This window comes from Cibotium barometz, chromosome 25 (assembly GCF_041138505.1).
Source record: "Cibotium barometz isolate CiBa-2024 chromosome 25, ASM4113850v1, whole genome shotgun sequence".
Classification (NCBI taxonomy): domain Eukaryota; kingdom Viridiplantae; phylum Streptophyta; class Polypodiopsida; order Cyatheales; family Cibotiaceae; genus Cibotium; species Cibotium barometz.
The window spans coordinates 34,356,853-34,377,822 of record NC_141070.1 but is presented as its reverse complement, the minus strand read 5'-3'; the positions used below and the strand labels follow the sequence as shown (position 1 = coordinate 34,377,822).

General features: G+C 44.2%; 1 protein-coding gene across 1 annotated transcript; it reads left to right on the top strand.

The window, feature by feature from the left end:
- Nucleotides 1-2,728: 2,728 nt before the first annotated feature.
- On the top strand, nucleotides 2,729-8,427 carry LOC147624489 (uncharacterized). The gene is made up of 2 exons (XM_086819497.1): nucleotides 2,729-3,452; nucleotides 4,835-8,427. The coding sequence occupies exons 1-2, from the start codon at nucleotides 2,856-2,858 to the stop codon at nucleotides 5,840-5,842; spliced, it is 1,605 nt and encodes a 534-aa protein (XP_086675623.1). The 5' UTR covers nucleotides 2,729-2,855; the 3' UTR covers nucleotides 5,843-8,427.
- Nucleotides 8,428-20,970: the final 12,543 nt, after the last annotated feature.

The window sequence follows — 20,970 nt, the reverse complement described above, 5'->3', positions numbered from 1 at the left end:
TGATGCGGTGAACGAGAGCTGGCACATAGAGTATAGGGAAGTGCCATGTCCTAAGGACATGATCAATCCACAAAGGGGAGTAAGCCCAAAGCTTTGCGGATAGGTGGGGCTCTTCACATTATGCTTGGATGATAGCATTGCACAGAGAGTTTGGAATGAGTGAGATGGGTATTCTTCATTGCTTTCTTGTATCAAAAACTTGGCAAATTATGAGGGGGATGCACACCTCCTAGAAACAGTACGTATAGGTGCTTCTTGTGGCCATGGTATGAAGGATTGCACACCCTTATCTACTACTCTCGATTGGACTATGAAGTTTTCATCTCTTGATTCCTATGAGCTGGGGATACTTCATTGTACCAAGAGCTTGACGGGTCACTTATCTGGTAGCACCAGGTTGGACATTTGTTCTCCGGTTGGGCTTCTCTTGGAAGGATTTAAAACGGTACAAGAGGAAGGCTTCTCTTCGTGGCTTGGTGTGACACATATTTGGGTTAGAGATGTGGATATTTTGCTTGCGGAGATGTGTCTTGGAGCAGTATGGATTGAGTGCGTGGATTTAGAGATTCCAGCTCCTTGAAGACTCGTTCTTCACCCCAGATCTCAGAGGGGGTGACAGCATTATTTCTCCGGTTTTGTACCCTTTTGGTGGTGTCAGGGGTGCCCAGTTTTTTCCCAAAAAACATCATGGAGGCCACACTTGATGTCTTCAAGTGTTCGGGGCATGGAGCTTCTTCTTTAGCTCCCTGGTTTTGGTGCTACATTCAGGAGCTGAGAGGGGGTGTTAATAGAATGGTCACCTCCTGTATGTGAGTGAGGGGCTGCTTTGTGGGTGTGCCTACCCAAGAGAGAGGATCACACATTCTACACTGTATGTGGGGAGGTGGTAGGTCTGCTAGGGGGTTGTAGGCACTGTAGAAGGTCAACAACCTATAGGTCAAGGGGTTGAGGAAGCCCAAGGGGTGCCATGGGTAGCCCAAGAGCAGTGGGCAGCCCTAGAGGCAATGGGGCTGCTACTATCGGGTTGCTACCTGCTCTGCAGAGCCCGACTAGGGATTGGTCTACCTGCCTCACGTAGGAGCACACCTGTGGCATTGTTCACCTAGGGGGACGATCTAGGCGCCTACTTCTTGTGGATCCCCCCTTCCTTTTCTCCTTTTGTACAAGAACAAATGAGCACCAAATTCAAGGTTTGGGAGGAGGGCTCTTTATAGCCCAACAAGCCCCACATGGACTAGACTAAATGGTGGGCCACCCTCCACAAGACTCAACTACTTTGGGGGCTACCTAACTACATGCTACCGCATAAAAGAGAGGCCACTGAGAGTTCAGTTAACTGGGAGCTTTTGCATTATCCCATTTACACCTTATTAATTGATCATAACATTTTCAACCTTACAATTGGACATTTAATACTTCCAACCTTAATGCAACCCTTTATACCATATTTTTCCATAATTCCTATAAGGTGAACCACATACCTTAGTGTTTTTTATTTTCTTTTTAATTAATTTTCTTCCTTAATTTTTTGGACACTAAGCACATCATTTCCTCATTTTTCAAGAAGGCTCAACATAAATAATTATCTACATGTAAAGTATAATGTGCATAATGTGCACACCTAAAAATCTCAAGGGTAATTAAGGAAAAAATGTGTACATGTACACACATGCATGTGCTAGAGAGACATTTCACATTAATGTGCATGTGTGCTCATGGAGCATTAGAGGGGTTCTAACCCTTGAAAATTTTCAAGGTGAAAAATGTGCATGTGTACATGTGTGACCCTTCATATATTTTTATGAGATTTAATAATAAATTTATACGAGAAGAGAGTTAGTAGTTCTTTAGTCACATGGGGAGGGATCTTACAGGGTAAGACTCGCCTAATTGGGGAGGGATCTTATTTATACGAGAAGAGAGTTAGTAGTTCTTAACTCACATGGGGAGGAATCTTATTTATACGAGAAGAGAGTTAGTAGTTCTTTACTCACATGGGGAGGAATCTTATTTATACGAGAAGAGAGTTAGTAGTTCTTTACTCACATGGGGAGGGATCTTATAGGGCAAGACTCGCCTAATGGTTTTTGGTTAGGAGGCAGTTATGCATGCCGCTTATGTGTTAAAAACAAATGCCCCACCAAAGCATTGAACAGTGATGCCTTATGTCATCACTCCATTTTAATATTATTCTATTGAAAATGGTTTCCAAAATATAGAAAAGAAACCAAACAATGTTACACTTTTGTGCTATATAAACAAAAAAAAACAAAGTAAACTATCTTTTACACCTTACCCTCGAGGGGAGGGGAGGGGGAGGGGGAGGGGTTCACTGAAAATAAGTAAGTGTATCATGTAGGTTCAACATAAAGGGTGGTTTTTTAAATCTTTTTTTGAGGGTACCATTTGTAGGGGTATTCACGGCTGAGCGTAAAAAGTTATCGCGGTTTTAAATTGAAAATTTGTGGATAAGGATGCAAAAAATTCCAGAGTGCAAAACCATGAAAGCGAAGAAGGAAAAGTGAAAGCTTAATATGGCCACATGAAGGGATTTGGGGAAAATGAGGAGATGATTGATACAATTCTCTCGAAAGTGGAGCACGCACTGAAGGGCATATATTTCTTGAGGACGCATGAGAGGCATATTTCTTGAGGACGCACTGAGGGGCATATTCCTTGTGGTAAAAGTTCTTTCACGCAGCTAATATAAAAGGGAGTATGCAGCTAGAGAGAGCGAGCGAGAGCGAGCGAGCGAGCGAGGTGCCCGAGAGAGAGCGCTAGCTGCGCACCTTGAGAGAAAGAGAGAGAGCGCGCGCGCGCTAGCTGCGCACCTTCCGAGAGGGAGAGAGAGAACTATGGCAACTGAGCAGTTGATCAAGCGGCAAAGCTGCGGACCCGGCCTCGCGAAGCTGTCCGCAGCCTCGCGTAGGAGCACACCTGTGGCATTGTTCCAAGGCTACAATGCAGTGCATGGGCATGGGATGAATACAGCAGTGAGAGGGCAGAAAGAACTCACGGGAGGCACAAGCTTCGTGAAGTGCGACATCTGCTACACCACAAGTGAGCTTAGCCAGACGCTGCAAGTAGAGCAGTCTCTGTCGGTGAGCTATGATCCCGTGGGCAGCATCTCGGAGAAGCTACGATTCTTCCAGAAACTGAGCGCTTCCTCCACCACCACCTTCATCGTGGTGTTTGCCCGGCACACCAAAGCCAAGGAGGTAGTCACCAACGTGCAGCGGGATGTTTCAGTGCCCGCCCCGGCTGACGACACGCAGTTGCGAGAGTTCGTGCAGCTCTACGGCGATAGCTACCTATCCAGCCGAACCCTCGGCGGCGAGTACTGCGCCGTCTACTCGTACTACTCCGACTCGAGGGAGCAGCAGCAGGGGCTGCGCGCAGACATCACAGGGGCTGGCATTTTTGCCGGGGTGAGTGTGGATGCATCCTTGCAGGTGAGAAGTCAAAGCTGTTACCCACCCAAAATTCATGCACCACTAGGGCTCAAAAGTGTGTGTGTTTTGGAATAAAAAGAGAAAAATGGGCTAACCTTTCTGTCACCCAAGTGTGGTTAGCCCACTACTCTCTAAAGTACAAGATCTTGAGTTCAAGACCTGTAGGATAGATCAATTTGGTCTCTTGGGATTGTTCCCACCACGTTAAAATCTTCTCTCTCAAAAGTGTGTATGTGTTGGAATTTAAAAAAAAAATGGGCTAACCTTTCTATCACCCAAGTGTGGTAGTTTGGTTAGCCCACTTCTCTCTAAAGTACAAGATCTTGAGTTCAAGACCCGTCTAATAGATCAACTTGGTCTCTTGAGATTGTTCCCACGATGTTAAAAACTTCTCTATCTCTCATACACACCCCGCTTGTTTTTGTCTTGCTTACTCACTCTTTTCCTCACACATTCTCTTACACACACTTCTTGTTTCTTTTGTCCCACACACGCATGGACTCTTGCGCTAGTAGAGCAGGGATAAAGTAGCCTAAAGTAGGCTTTTATGTGGCGGATTTGTCATCAGCCCATTGTGGGATATTCCTTCACCACTCTAGGGGGATGATTCACTTGAGTGTTCAAGGGCAAGACCCCCTCACACACGGTGTGAACACACGAGTGTCCCTTCCCAAGCTTCATACATCAGGGCTTTAACTTAAAACCGCAAAGTTGAGAAGCCCTAGCTTTATAGCTAGACCAACTTTTGAGGGAGTCACATTGACCTTAGGCCCATGTCACACACGGGGGGTGGATGGACGAGGTTCTTTAAAAAAAGGACTAATCAAAAGCGGCACCAGCCTGCTGATGTCTTGTCACAACATCGGCCCACCAACATTTGCATGCTAAGTTGGCATGCCAACTCAAGGCCAACTTTTGGGGGAGTTTGGGCCGTTTGTTCACCCTGCCCAAAGTATGAATAGTGAGAAAAACTGACAAAAAGTGCATTGCTTGCCCACCCACATGTGACAAAGTGCCCGTGGCCCCTTTGTTCACTTGCCCAAGTCACAAAAATGGCAAATTTACTCTCATAATAGGCTTTAAGTGATACTTTAGAACAACATTAGTAAATTCTTTTGAATAAAAATGGAATTTCATGTCCTCAAGAGCTATAATAGATAAGGGCTTCTTTTGATACCCCTAAAAGCATGCTAAACATAGGGCCTTTGTGTGTGCACCCGAGTTTCATCATTTCCACATGATTACTTGGGGTAATGATATTACATTTTGTGAGTGTTGAGGTTTAGTGAAAAAACTAGCTTCTCTTTAACTTATGTTGCCAGTTTCGAGAGTATTTTCTCTTCATATATGTCTACCTCTTGAATCTAGTCTATATTATGCAGGTCAATATTAACAAACTCAATTCCACTCAAAAAAGGCGCATCTCTTTTGAACACCGAATGTCCGGCATAGCCAATCCCGAATTTCCCTCTTCTAACAAGATCACAGAGTTTGCCTTGAAATTCCCCTCCCTTGAGCTAACAGCTCCTGTAATCATAGACTGGGCAGCTTCTGGCTATGAGCAGGTTCCAGGCATAGGCAGCATGTTCAACAGTATAGCACGCAATCGAGAGTTGTTGGCAACAAGCCCCGAATCCTCAACAACCTTGAGAAAATTGAAGGAGCTAAAGGAAAGTATAGATGCAATAAACAAGGTGTACAACTTGTATGACAGTAACTACAAGGATGACACTAAGCTCAACAATGTGAAGGACGAGGTCAATCAAGATGAGAGCAATGTGCGTTCTATGATAAAGGCTTATTTAGACGATCCTCTCAAGCCTCTTCAGGGACCTTTAGTGCTACGCTCGCTTGACAAGGGCATCCCATTTTTACAATATGAGGTGCATGAATCTGCGCGAATATCTTCAGGGGACTACGGCCCCGTAGTATTTGATGATGTGCAGAATCCCAAGGAATTCTTTCAACAACGCAAGAGGGTCTCTGCCATCCAGCTGCGCTCAAGTGATCGTCTGGTAAGTTGCCTTGTTGTCACTTACTCTGGTGAAAACATGCAATCACAGACACTCAATCATGGCACTCATGAGCATGACTCCAGTAGCCATCTTAGCTACGTTCTCAATGTGTTGCCCAGCCACTACATTGAATTTATGTCTGGTAGAATTGGCTCTGTCCCTGGTATGGCTCCCCGTCCAGTGATCACCAACCTTGCTTTTATTCTTGATGATGACTCTTCCGTCTATGGTGGTCCTTATCAAGGCCAGCAATTTGGATGGACCAAACCCAAAGGCTCATTCCTCTTGGGCTTCAAAGGTTGCCATGGTTGGTACATTGAAAACCTTCAGGTTGTCTATGCTTCCTTCTCACCTGCATATTGGTCCCCAAACTAAGTTACAATCTATCCAATGTGTCTCTACTTGTAAGATTTATAGTCACAACTATAGTTACAATCTATCCATGTAAGATTTATAGTCACGACTCTCCCTATTTCCACATCAATATTACTGTTTGAAAACTTTAGTATTTATATTATTTGTATATTTCTTATTGTCTCCTTGAATTATCACAAGAAGTTTTAGACATTTATGCCACTGTGATTCCCACATTGCGGATTAAGATTTATAGTCACTTCCACATCAATATTACTGTTTGAAAACTTTAGCATTTATATTATTTGTATATTTCTTATTGTCTCCTTGAATTATCAAAAGAAGTTTTAGACATTTTCCCACTATGATTCCCACATTACCGATTATGACAACATCATGAGCTTCTGCAGGTGAGGCGGAGCATGCCTAGCTGGGTGCGATGGGGGGCACGGGGCAGCTGCCTCCTACCCCCGAATGAGAAAAACTAGATTTTACAAATAATAAATTATTTTTCCACAAAAGAAAATATATTCTTCTTAAAAGGCAGACAGGGCCACATTCAAAAAATGGCTAATCAAGTCAAAAACAAGAATTGCAAGAACAAATGCCTCAAGCCATTATTGTATTCATAATCATATGAGAAAGAAGAAGAAAAAAAGTTACGATATTAATTTCAAACTTTAACTTTTACTTTTAGCTTTAAATATGCAACACAACAAAAAACATATAATCAATTTATTAAATTTATAAAATTAAATAATAAATTTATGTAGGAGTACTAAAAATTGCATAAAATCTAACAATTCCTCCCAGTAAAAGGTAAATTTCAAACTCTCAAATTTCAAGATACTGAATTGATTAACCGTACTCGCAAAATGTGCACTTCGTTCTCTATGTACACAACTTTCATCAAAGCTAAAGAATGACCTCTCTTTGACAAATATAAATTCTTTTAGTGTGTCATCACCTAGTTAATTTAAAAAAAAATAAAAAAGAAGTGTGTTGATTGCATAGGTGCTAGAGCTAATCAAGTGCATCAAATCCTTGTACTATCTATTATTGCTTGGGCAACCATAATAAGCATCTATTGTATTAGGCATACATGAGTGAAACAACCCCCTTTCAGTCCTAAATGTTGTCTTCTCTTCATCTCCTTCCTTCATCCTTATTTAATGATATCTCAATCTCAAATCAATCTTGGTGAAGAACTTTGCCCCTCATCAAGAAGATCATCAATGCAAGGTATAGGGTACCTATTCTTGATTGTGACCTTGTTCAAGTCACGGTAATCAATGCACATGCAAAAGGACCCATCCTTCTTCTTCACCAATAGAATGGGAGATGCAAATGGAGATTGTGAAGGTTGAATAGGACCCATAGCAAGCAAATCTTGCACTTGCTTGGCCACTTCCTCTCTCTCTAACTTAGACAAATAGTAAGGAGGGTTGACAACCTTTGCATTTGGTTCAAGTACTATGGCATGGTCAATCTCCCTCTTAGGACTCTTTGGCACTTGCAAAGTATCTTCATACTCTTTGAGAAAAGCTACCATATCCTCATCCATGTGCTATCCACTACTTTCCATCTCCTCTTGGGTAATATGCAACACATAGATAGTGCAAAAAGCCTTAAGCTCCTTCTTGAGTTGCTTTGGAGTGATCGAAGAAAGCTTTTTTGGTGTATTTCTAGCAAGTACCACTTGTTGTCCATGATGTAAAAAGCTCATAAAACCTTGTTGAAGGTTCATGTGAATGTCACCAAGTGACATTCACGTGAATGTCACCAAGTGACATTCACGTGAATGTCACCAAGTGAAGCCAACCAATTACACCCCATGATAATGTCAATGGGACACATATCCAAGACCACCAAGTCACCTTCCCAAGTGTATGAAGAGGGTAGAACCACTTGTTGGGATTCTAGTGTGAATCCTGATTTCCTTGCGGCCATTCCGGAATATGTGTATTCTAGAAACACACACAAGTCAACTTGCTAGAAGCAGCTACACGCGGAAAGCAGATCAGATCCAAAGGCAAATGCGATCCAAAAGCGAATTAGATTCGAAGGTGGATGCGATCCAAAAGCAAAGGAGATCCGAAGGCGACAGATGCAATCCGAAATCGGCACAAAGGCGCATATGCGATCCAAAGGCGAAATGCGGATGCGGTCCGAATGCAAATGCGGTAAAAAGCAAAGGACATGCAGATCGAGGAATATGTCAGAATTGAATGCAGTCAATTCTGGTATAGCTCTACCATTCGTTCTGTTGCAATCAAAGGCGCGGCAAAAAAGCTACTATTTGTAGACCGATCAGACCTAAATATAGTAAATGATATTCAGGGCATATCCTGTGGAGAATCTATCCCCAAGGTTAATGCACTATACTCTTGGAAAAGATCGCTGCTTGTTTTATTCCTTCGTGGGCTACAACTAAGAAGAAGTAGAGTGTGACACATAGTGTGAAAAGCAGAGAGCTGCGTGTGTGTGTGTAAAGAGCAAGGGTGAGTAGGAGCTCTATCTCCTTGTAATTCTGTGTGTATTGAGGATTAGTAAAACTATGCGCTTTCCGTGGATGTAGCCAAAATTTTGGTGTTGAACCATGTAAACCCTGTGTTGTCTCTCTCTCTATTTTTTCTGTCTCTATAATTTCTCTGTAACAATCTTTTCTGTCTATGAATCTCTTAGAGCTAAAATAGCAAACTCAAAATCTTGGGCTAGGACAACTGAGGGTTGCTCCCAACAACTGGTATCAGAGCAGAGTCCCACTTGCCTCTCCCAACAACTGGTATCAGAGCTCGGGTTGCTTAAAGAAGCATTAGAGCAGAGTCACTGGCTATGAATAGCTGATCACTTAGGAAGGAGGAGTTCCTTGTTTGAGTGGGAGTAATGGCAGAAGAAAGCAAGTTGTGGATAGAGAAATTTGATGCCAAGAATGCAAATAGAGGACTACCTTTACTAGAAGGACCTCTTCTTGCCACCACTGGAAGGTGTGGAGAAGAAGCCGGAGACTATGTCCTAGGAGGACTGGAAGGTCCTAGATAGGAAAGCCCTAGGGACCATCAGGTTGTCATTGGTATCTTCGGTGGCCTTCAACATCTCGAGCAAAAGACTACCAAGGATTTGATGAAGTCCTTGGACACATTGTACGAGAAGCCATCTGCATCAAACAAGGTGTTCATGATGAAGAGACTCTTCAATCTGAAGATGGCAGATGGTGGCTATATTGCATAAAACATGAATGAGTTTAACACACTCATTAGCTAGATGGTGGCTATATTGCAGAACACATGAATGAGTTTAACACACTCATTAGCTAGTTGGTGCGGTCGGTCGTTACATTCGATGATGAGATTCAGGCTCTCATCATGCTGTCCTCTCTTCCAGATAGCTGGGACAGTTTGGTCATGGGCTGTGAGTAACTCAGTACTTGGCAGTGTACCTCTCAAGTTTGATGATGTTGTAGGAGTTCTTCTATATAAAGAGATGAGAAGAAGGTGCTCCAGTGAAACATCAACCTTCGCTATGCCAATGGAATCTAGAGGCAGGAGAAAGGAGAGAAGCAAGAGTCAGAAGCGTGACAAATCCGAAAAGAGGAGTAAGTCACGGACAAAGATTGTAGAATGTTGGGATTGCGGCAAAAAGGGTCACATGAGGAAGGACTGCAAACTCAAGAAGAACGAGTCTGAATCTGTTGAAGACACCAGATCCTCAGAGGCCAACACTGCAAAGAAGGATGTACTCATACTGTCCTGTGAGGATGAAGACGATGCCTGGATAGTAGATTCCGGTGCATCATTTCATGCCACCCCTCACCGCGCCACCGCAAGTACTTCCTTGACTACACCACAGGCAACATGGGACACGTACTGCTCGGAGATGATGCAGTATGTAAGATTGTCAGGAAAGGGATAGTTGCCCTAAGGTTGCCAAGTGGAAATGAATGGATCCTAAAAGAAGTTGAGACCTCAGAAAGAACCTGATTTCCATGGGCCAGCTGGATGAAGATGGCTGCATCTTATGTTTTGGGAAGAAGTAATGGAAGGTTACAAAGGGAGCCATGGTGGTGTTGCAAGAGGAGACAAAGATGGGACACTTTATCTTTGCAAGGGTAGCAGCCAGCCAACTTCTTCTCACGTTAACACCGCAAGTGTGAATGCCGCAATCTGGCATCACCGGTTGGGGCACATGAGTGCCAAAGGGATGCAGATTCTTCACTCTCAGAAGAGATTATCTGGACTAAAGAATGTGGATCTAGAGTTCTATGAGGATTGTGTGTATGGGAAGCAGAAGCGGGTCAAATTTGCAAAAATAGTAAATGAGAAGAAGACTCGAAAGCTTGAGTTGGTTCATTCAGATGTGTGGGGACCTGCTAGTACGTCTTCGCTACTGGGAGGAGCTTCATACTATGTCACCTTCATAGATGATGCTACCAGGAAGACATGGATCTATGTCTTGAAGCATAAGTTTGACGTGTTCTCTACATTTTGAAAGTGGAAAGCCATGGTAGAGAATGAAGCAGGTGCAAAGCTGAAATGCCTGAGAATCGACAACAGAGGTGAGTATTGCTAGCAAGGAGTTTGAGAAAATCTGTGCTAGCAATGGCATTAAGAGGCAAAAGACAACTCCAAGAACACCTCAAGAGAATGGAGTTGCTGAGAGGATGAACCGGACTATTATGGAGCGAGCAAGGAGCATGTGGTTGCATGCGGGGTTCCCTCTGGAATTCTGGGCACAGAGGCCATGAATACAGCAGTATACTTGGTGAACCGGTCTCCCTCTATTGTCCTAGATGGAAAGATTCCTAAAGATGTGTGGACAGGCAAGAAGGTGAATTACGGCTACCTGAAAGTGTTCGGGTGTGAAGCCTTCATGCACTTAGATAGTGCACTCAGGTCAAAGCTCAGAGCGAAGTCCAAGAAGTGCTTTCTCGTCGGATATGGGAAAGGGGACTTCAGATACAGGCTGTGGGATCCTAAATCCAAGGCCGTATTTAGGACATGGGATGTTGTTTTCAACGAACAGAAAGTGTTCAAGAATAGCCTGCCTGACCACCAGGAAGAAGCAGGAGTAGGTGATGATTATGTGGAGCTGGATGATGACCAGCCCTAGGATAAAGAAAACAGCAACCCACAACAACTGCAATAGGAAGAACCTCAACCAGTCTCCTGAGGAGTACTCGGGAGAGGAAGCCTCCTTAGAAGTATGTTCCATCTTTCAACTATCTCTTACTTACGGATTTTGGTGAACTGGAATCCTATGAGGAAGCCATGTGGGATACATTTAACGAAGAATGGGAGAAAAGCATGGATGAAGAGATGGATGCCCTACACCAAAACCACACATGGGATCTGGTAAAGTTGCCCCCAAAGAAAAAAGGGCACTGAAGAACAAGTGGGTATATCAGATGAAAGAGGAAGAAGGGGGCAAGAAGAAATTCAAATCTTGGCTAGTCTCATGAAGGGGTTTGCCCAAAAGCATTAGGGGAAGGTTGAGGTCTATAGGGGCCCTTTAAGCTGCCATATTATGATTTTAATCTTTTTGTGAAAACGTTAAGTTTCTTTGACTTTAGATACCTTCTTGTTCTTCAAACGGTTAGAAGTTTGAATTTCAAAGTTTCCCGCCAAAATTGAATTTGAAATCGAGCGAGCAAAACTATATCATGTGACATATCTATGGAAAGAGCTCGACGAGTAGATTCTGGATCTGTAATCTCCAACAAAGCTTGAGCTCATATGTAGAAGTTATGGACGTCCGAAATTTCAAAAACTTTCCCCCCCACTTTTTGGAAATGAAAAGTACAAAAAGGCATCTTCTAGAGAATCTTTTGATCACCTTTAATCACCCAACATTTTTGTATACATGGCATCACACGATTGGCTCTTTTCCTTAATAACCTTTTAATCACATGGCATCTTAAAGGGCCCCTATAGACCTCAACCTTCCCCTAATGGGCATTGATTTCAATGAAATCTTCTCTCCTGTGGTGAAAATGAACTCCATAAGAGCTATCCTAAGTAGTCTGGTGGCTGTCCACAATTGGCATCTGGAACAGATGGATGTCAAAACCGCATTCCTTCATGGTGGTTATTTGGAGGAGGAAATATACATGGAACAACCGCAAGGACACACCACAAAAGACCAAAAAGGTCTGGTCTGTAGGTTGCGAAAAAGCCTCTATGGGTTGAAGTAGGCACCTAGACAGTGGTACATGAAGTTTGACAAGTTCATGCTTGAACATAGTTACAGGAGATCTGGACCACTGTGTGTATGTGAAGCCGGGGGGCGGGCTACGGGGGTGAGTGGGGGGGGGCTGAGGGGGGTTGCGGGAGGGTGAGGGGGGGGGGGGCTGCGGGAGGGTGAGGGGGGGGCTGCGGAGAGAGAGAGGGGGGGGCTGCAGGGGGTTGCAGGGGGGGGGGGGCTGCGGTGGAGGGTTGCGGGAGGGTGAGGGGGGGCTGCGGGGGGTGAGGGGGGGATTTGTAATGCTTTGTATTTGTTTACGAAAGAAGGTTGCATGGGTGAATGTGTGTTGAGGAGATAGTTTTATTGATAAGAAGCCACCCATATATGAGAACCCATTAAGATTTTCAAAAGATATGACGAAGGGCTACCAGACATTGATCCTCAATTTGATTAATACCTTACTGTATTCCTTTGATAGATCAAGGGATCAAGGTGGACCACCTAGTTTTAGTCAAGGGATCAAGGAGGACCACCTAGTTTTAGTCTTGATCAGGATAGAGAGGTCACAGATGGGAGAAAGATCTACTATGTGAGAAAAGATGCAGAGTCGTTCCTCCTGCATGTAAGCCTTTTTGCAAACCTATTCATGTGGAGCTGTTCCAAGCTATCTAATATTGAGAGCAGATGCTAGAGCTTTACCTACCTTTGGGGAAACGTTTTTGTAGGGATACATTGGGCAGGAGGGGTGTAGGGTGTAGGGATACATTGGGCAGGAGGGGTGTAGGGTGTTGAGAGCATCCTCTTCCCCTTCCTAGGAGGCAAGCCAACATTTTTCAAGAACTTGTCTAAAGTTTGGAGGTTGTAGAAATATGATTTCAATCAGGAGAGAACACCCTGATCAATTGATGACTTTGTGCACAAGGTGTCTGTAGTAGTCCTCTCGACACATTCATTGTCATTCCCGAGTATGTCTATTTTGGTTGAAATGGATGAGTGGAGAAGTTCAAAAACTTTTTACTGGAAGACCTAGGCAAATGGCTCCACAAATGGTCAAATGTAACAAAACCCAAAGAGTGAGCATCCATGGATCCTTGGGGATAACAATCAGATGCAAAATAGTTAGAGGTGGTGGAGATGGCAAAAAATAACTTGAAACAAGGGAGGGAGATGAGCTATCAAGAGTGGTCTTCTCGAATTAGAAATACAAAACCAACATGGGCTGTACAAGAGGCCTCGTTATAAACTATGAGGGCCGTAAACATTATACAATGATATGTATAGACATGTAAAAAGATTATATAGACATTGTACTAAAAACGAATATATATTGCAATTTGTTCTCAATGATATGGTGTATTTCTTTTTTCCTTGTAAAAATCTTATTGCATTATGATAATTGTGTTTCACATGAAGATTACCTTTACGGTTGTAATACTCGAATTTTCTTAACACTCAAAAATCTTTGAGCAACACTCAAATTCTCTACCAACATAGAAACATGGGGTAGAGTAGAAGCTCTAGGTACAAATCAAATAGAAATATGATACACAAGGTCGAATTATAGGCTGAAAGGCATGTTGTTATAGATATTTTCTTCAGTTTCTTCATCCAACCTATAGTGGCTTGTATGACCAGGTATAGGCTCCATATAGAACTTGATGGCCCGAACCAAGTGTGAGTACATGAGAACTTGCAAACATCATTGTGTACTTTTTCATAGTAGTGTCCAATGAATGTGCAAGCAGAACAACATTGCCCCAATTTTTTGATCATGCTCGGCTAAGTTTTTTCTTTGTAGTAGTGCATTTAATGATGTAAAACTCTGCACCATTCAGGGGTTATCCTCCACATTTACGAGCAAAGTTTTTCATATTTCTACAACATTTTTCAAGAACTTGTCCAAAGTTTGGAGGTTGTAAAACTCTGCACCATTCTGTTATCCTCTTATCAGTGACTTCCACCTCCTGCAGAATTCTAGTGTGCACCAAAGAAGCCCAACTAACTTTCCCCCCTTTCTCAGCATACAGCAAAGGTGAAAAATTGTCTTTTGACATGTATTCCAATTTAATTACCTGACAAATTCCCTCAAGGTACCATCTTAATTGCTGACGACGGGGTTCAGCGACATTCTTCACCATGTAATAGGCTCGAGACCCCTGTGGAAGCCCAAATTCCTTCCTCATGGCCACATCCGAACACTTTGCCACAGCCACAGTTTCTTCATAATGGAGATGAAACACTTCTGCTATCAATTGAGGTGTCAAACCCACAGTCGGAGAGGTAACCATTCCTCTTACGAATCACCTCCAACTGCATCTTGGCATAAACATTTTCCCGCCATCTATCCCACGGCAAAGATGCAAACTCCCATAACCCAATGGTCTGCAACCACTGAGTATTCACCTCCTTTGACAGATCCAGATGAACACCAAAATCCAAGAAAGGATCCATTAAAGCCTGCAAAGTAGTAGCTTCCAACCTCCCTACCTCAGCAGACAGCGCATCCTCAGGCTCGAAATCTTCATCAGCCTCTGCAGACGCACAGACAGAAATCTCCTTACTGGCGGCAGGTTGCTGACGTAGTCGCCGGGGAGAAGAGCGCTCCACAGGAACCACCTTAAGCGGCGTCGAACGCCCCATCTCAGCCAGCGCTTGACGCAGGGAATTCAGCTTTGCTAAGCACTCTGCGTTATTCATGCAAAAAGACTCCTCAAAGCATGCCAAAATTGAAATGTGCATGAAAAGACCCCCACACGTGGTGATATAAAACGCAACGTCACCCAGTCGGCCAAATCTACCACACATTCCCGACTTTCCATCAGTATCCTCCACTTGTACACTAGCGGACATTCCCAAATTTTCTAACACATCCCCACTTACACCTTCGCCTGATTTGCCCACTGGTGCGGATATTCCTCCGTCTGCTAAAACTCCAACCTCTGCGGATACTCCGACCACTGGTGGCTGACCCACAAACTTCTTCAGTTGGAATCCATTAATCGGTTTCTCGACCAGAGTCCCAAACATATCAGCAAGTCGGAAAGTACCCTGACCATAATCCTCCATGATTTTGTACGGCCCTATGTACCTCAGCTTTAATTTACCCGGATGAGGACCAAGCTTCGAATTATACAACAAAACCCAATCCCCAACCTGAAAAACTTTGAATTTGATCTGCCTACTGACCCAAGCCTTCCTCCTTTGCTGAATCACCTCTGTGATATACCCACTAACAATCCGATCCTCTTCGAGCTGATACAGCATCCGCTGTCAGAACTGAACAGATTCTTCTGGTGATAACTGATCAGCAATAGCCACTCGCAAACTAGGAACTACATATTCCATTGGAACCACTGCCTCCAAGCCATACACCAGCTTGAAGGGTGTCAGACCTGTAGTGACTTTAAAAGCTGTACGGAATGACCATAGAGCAGAATCAAGCTTCACATCCCAGTCATCCCTATTCTCTGCTACTGTCTTCTTCAAAATCTTCACCAAGATCTTGTTGGAACTCTCTGCTTGACCATTGGCTTGAGGATGATAGGCAGTAGACGTCTTATGCATAATCAAATGAGTCTTGGTCAACTCCGCAATGACAGCATTGAGAAAATGAGTACCCCGATCACTAACCAATTCCACTGGGCACCCAAACCTGGTCATAATGTTGTGATACAGAAACCTAGCCACACTCTTGGCGGTATTATCTTTCAAGGCAACAGCTTCCACCCACTTCGTACAATAATCAGCTACCAAGATATAACGACAACCTGTCCGCTTGGACTTAGGCTTGATTGGCCCAACAAAATCCAAACCCCAATTCTAAAAAGGATCTAAGGGCAGAATCGGATTATCCGCCATGCGGTCTGAAGCTCCAGGCTGCCCCAACTGTTGACATACCAAGCAACTCCTAGCATGATTGTGTGCATCCTTCAGCACGGTAGGCCACCAAAGCCCAGATTGAAGAATCTTCTTACCTGTAATGTCTCCAGAAAAATGCCCACCAGCAATTCCACCATGAGCCTCTTGCAAAACTGCTGATTGCTCAAATTCTGGGACACAACGACGGATAATCTGATCTATTCCTCTCTTGTACAGAGCACCTGCAATTACCAAAAAAGGTTTACTCCTGAGTGCCAGCTTTCTCCGTTGATCAGTGGAAAATTCCACTGGCATGGTGCCATCTGTCAAGAAACTCAACATCTGATCATACCAAGAATCCAATATCGCCACAGTAGCTGAAAACAAAACCGAATCAGGTAAGTGATCATCCACCCCTACAGCTACTTCCCCAGTCTCCAACCTACTCAGATAATCCGCTACAGCATGCTCCTTTCTCGGGGTATGTATGATCAGAAAGTCAAACTCCTGGAGTAGAAGCATCCACCTAGCTAACCTACCCGTCAAGTGTGGTTTCTTTACCAAATACAATAAGGCCTGATGATCTACATGGAAAACCACCTTATTGCTCAACAGATAGTCCCGGAACTTGTGAAGAGAATACACCATCCCCAAAGCTTCCCTCTCCGTGACGGTATAATTCCTTTCAGCACTTGTCAACATCCTGCTAGCATAGTACACTAGCCGAAACCAGCCCTTAATCTTCTCTTGCATGAGGACAGCCCCTATGGCAATGTCCGAAGCATCTACAAAAACATGAAACGGTAACCCCCAATCAGGAGGTTGCACTATCGGTGCCACCACCAACATCTTCTTCCTGTAGTCCAACACGTGATTTGTGTAGCTCTTCAATCTACAAATGGGAGCAAATGAGTTTAATATTGGGATATGGAAATAGGAGCTTGGTAGGTAGGTTGGGTAGGAGATGGGAAGGCTGGTATGAGTGAAAGTATTGAATGAGCAAGGAATGCTCTATTTATAGAGACATGCAAGTGCCTAGGGAGTTGTGCCAACCACCCACGTGGAATTGTGCCAACACGTGTGACATAACAAATTTGTTCTCGAGAGTTATGTCCACCATGTTGGAACTAGGGTTGCAGGAATGCACACACATCTTGGAGAAGAAGAAGCTCAAGAGCACACAACACAAAAGTAGTATTACTTAGTGTGCAAGAAAAAAGATAAGATAGCCCTAGTGTGTTGGACCTATATACAACGCACGGGGGAAAAAACCTCTTAGTGAGGGAAAAAGTGCCCCGACGGTCCTAAGTATGTTCACACACATCACTACCATAATAAGGTAATAAATCCCCCCTCGGAGTGATGTTATGAACATGAGCTGGCACTCAATGTATAGGGAAGTGCCAAGCCATATGGATGATCAATCCACGAACGGAAGTAAGCCCAAAGCTTTGTGAAAAGCTTCGAACTTCTCACGAGAGGCAACGCCTTTGTGAAAAGATCAGCAAGGTTATCCTGTGTGTTGGCACATATGCCAAACTGATCTCGCCCATAGAGAGCCTCTCCCTGACATAATGATAGTGCACCTCAATGTGCTTAGTACGAGCATGGAACACTGGGTTCCTCGCTAGTTGCCAATGCGCTCTGACTGTCAGTGAAGATGGTGGTGGTAGATGGCTGCCCAGCACCCAAATCAGCCATAAGACGTCTGAGCCAAACACACTCAATCGTAGCTATGAAAGTTGCCCTGTACTCAGCTTCACAACTAGAAGTGGCCACAGTAGGCTGCTTCTTGCTCGACCATGATATGCATGAGTTGCCAAGCATGAAGCAAAATCCACTTGTGGACATGCGAGTGTCATAGCAACCAACCCAATCAGAATCTAAAAAAGCATGTAAATCTAGAAGCAATGATCCCCCCTTGGGATAAAACAACCCAAGGTGCCTGGTACCACTCAAGTAGCAAAAGAGTTGTTTCACTGCCTTGCCAATGCTTAGTGCCTAGGCTATGCATAAACCTGCTCACCTGTGAGACTACAAACTGAATATCAGGCCTCGAAATGCATATATAAATGAGGCAACCAACATCCTGCTGATAGAGAGTGGCATCATAGTAGTCTCCGGCATCATGAAAGCTAAGGTGTAAGCCCGTCTCCATAGGTGTAGCAATAGGCTTACAATCCTCAAGACAGAATCTACACAGTAATGCCTCAATATACTTTGTCTGACACAAAGCAATACCTCCATCACATTACTTAAACTGAATGCCCAAGTAATGATGCAATAGGCCCAAATCTAACATCTCAAAGGCTTCTTCTCAACTCACGACGGTACTGACGAGCAGGTACACCGCGATAAGTTGCGACGTGAGCATGTATGGAGCGAGGGATAAAATAGCACAAAAGTTCACGCCTCTGAGTATACTCAAGCAACGTGAAAGAAGTCTGGTTCGCATCATACATAATGACGTCAGACACAAGGTTTAATGTCTTGGAAAGGACCCTCAGGAATTGGCAAAGGCTATAACAACCCTATCTTCTTTCCACGAGGAGCTTTCACCTTTTGACAAATGTCATAGCGTTGTATATATGTAAACACATCACGCCTCATCTTTGGCCAATAGTATTGCCATTCTAATTTCTCCAGAGTCGAATTCATGCCCCTATGACCACCTGTAATAATGGCGTCATGGGCATCATGGAGAAGAGCTGCCCGGAATGATTTCATGACACATAGTCGGCCTTTGTAGAAAAGCCAACCATCGCGTATCAGAAAATGGCATGGTCCTGTGGCGTCCAATGCCTGTTCCCATTGTGTACCGAATTCCTCGGAATCCGCGTACGTGTGCTTCATGTCTTCTAGTCCTGTACCAACAAGGTCAAGTCTAGTGGTCTGAATCGCAGATACTTGTCCCTTCCTGCTCAAAGCATCGGCCACTGGATTGGCCTTTCCTAGAAGGTACTCAATCATACCACCGAACTGCTGGAATATCTGACTCTAGCGGTGTTGTCGATCACTCCACTGTGCACTTGGCATCGTCTGAATCCAGCACAATGCCTGATGGTCAGTGCGAACCTCGAAGTCACGGCCATACAGGAAATGTTTCCAATGTTTCAAGGCCTGTATAACTGCTAGGAGTTCACGATCATAGACTGAGTAGTTCTTTTCGGCGGGCAGTAACTTACGAGACATGTAAGCTACCGGATGACCATTCTGTTGCAATACACCTCCAATTGCGATGTTACGCGCATCGGTGATCACTTGAAATGGTTCCTCCCATGAGGCAAGGGCTAAACAAGGCGCTTCAGACAAAGCCACCTTGAGGTTCTGGAATGCCTCCAACGCTCGTGGAGTCATTCGAATCTTTTGCCTCCTTGTTTTCACTCCCTTTAGCAGATCGGTGAGGTCTGCCGACGAGAGATCAGAAAACTTATCAATGTGGGTGGAATATGCTTGGCATATACCCACAAATGATCTAATGTCATAAGCAGTCTGAGGTACTTCCCAGTTAATAATCTCGGCCACTTTAGCCGGATCAAGTCGAATGCCTTCGGCACTAATTATATATCCCAAGTAATGTACCTGGAACAGATAAAATTCTGACTTCTTTTCATTGACATAGAGCTCGTTGCTTTCCAGCAACTTAAGGACTTTCTCCGCATCAATGTCATGCTGCTCAACTGTAGCTGAAAATATGAGTATGTCGTCCAAGAATATGAACACACACACTCCAATCAACTCCCGAAAAATACGCATCATCATGCGGTTAAATGTAGCTGGGGCGTTCGTCAATCCAAATGGCATAACCACAAATTCAAGTAGTGGGCCCGTTCTGTACGGAAGGCTGTCTTGGGGATGTCCCCCTCTACAATCCGTACCTGGTGGTACCCACTCTTTAAATCCAGTTTGGAGAACACCTTAGCTCCATTCAGCCTCTCGAGAATATAGTCAATTCGAGGCATCGGGAATCTGCTCTTGATAGTAAGCTTGTTGAGTGCACGATAATCGAGACTCAACCGAGAAGACCCATCTTTCTTCTTGACAAACAAGATCGGTGCTGCAAATGGTGACACGCTGGGGCGGATGAAGCCAGCTTGCAACAATTCTTGGAGTTGGCGGTCCAACTCCGATTCCATTGCCTTAGAAAGGCGATACGGAAACTTGCTCGGGGGTTCCGAGCCTGGGAGAAGGTCAATCTTATGATCCTCCGGTCTGGACGGGGGGAGCTGGGGAGGGAGACTGTCCTGAAGAAAAATCTTCTGAAACGTTTCATGGAGAATCGAGTACTTCTCGGAAGCACTGGCCACCGTCTGGGCTGTCTGGATGTAAATCATCGCACACTGTGCACCTTTCCTAACTGCTCGCTTAGCCTGCAAGTGGCTTATGAGTGGAAAGTTTGGAATACCTGGCTCACACTTAATGGTCACCGGGGTGTTTGACATATTCCGATCGATCTGGAACGTGTGCTTGTCCCACTTGACATCTGGGAGAAACTTGTGAAACCACTGGATACCCAAAATTATGTCTGCTCCTACAAGAGGGGCAACCATAAAGTCACGCACAAAATCTATGCCCTGAATCACTAACTTAGCACCTAGAGCTTCATACTTGACGCTCGTTGTCATACCTGTGCTAAAACCCTCAACTTGTTTGTCCACCGGAGTTAGCTCGAAACGGGCATGCCTAGCGGCCTGTTCCGTGATCACATCCTCCGTGCTGCCGCCGCTGTCAAACAAGACGACGACTCTCTCGCCACCTATGTAGCCAAAGGACTTGAGCAATTCGTTGCGCTCATACTCCTGGTCATGGGCGCCCTTCTGCTTATCTCTCTATATCATTAATCTCAAGTGTTGCACCACCCTCCTTGGTGTGAGTGCTTATATATAAACCCCCTATACATAAGAGCTTATGTGTCATGCATAAGTCTTTATCAATTAGGGCTTATACATAATCTATAAGTCCATATGCATAAGAATAAGCCCCTATAGATGCACAAGAGGAGTAGGGATATACGCGTAATACATGAGCCCTTATGCATATAGGGGTTAGAAATTAAGTGTAAGACCTATGCCCTTATGAATAGAGCTTTAAACTTTAATGTAATATATTAT

What these genes read in the sequence shown, in the direction of transcription:
- LOC147624489 (XM_086819497.1), top strand. Translation starts at nt 2,856, where the DNA reads ATGGCAACTGAGCAGTTGATCAAGCGGCAAAGCTGCGGACCCGGCCTC. An exon ending in GTGTGGATGCATCCTTGCAG is followed by an intron (nt 3,453 to 4,834) that starts GTGAGAAGTCAA and finishes TATATTATGCAG; the next exon opens with GTCAATATTAACAAACTCAA.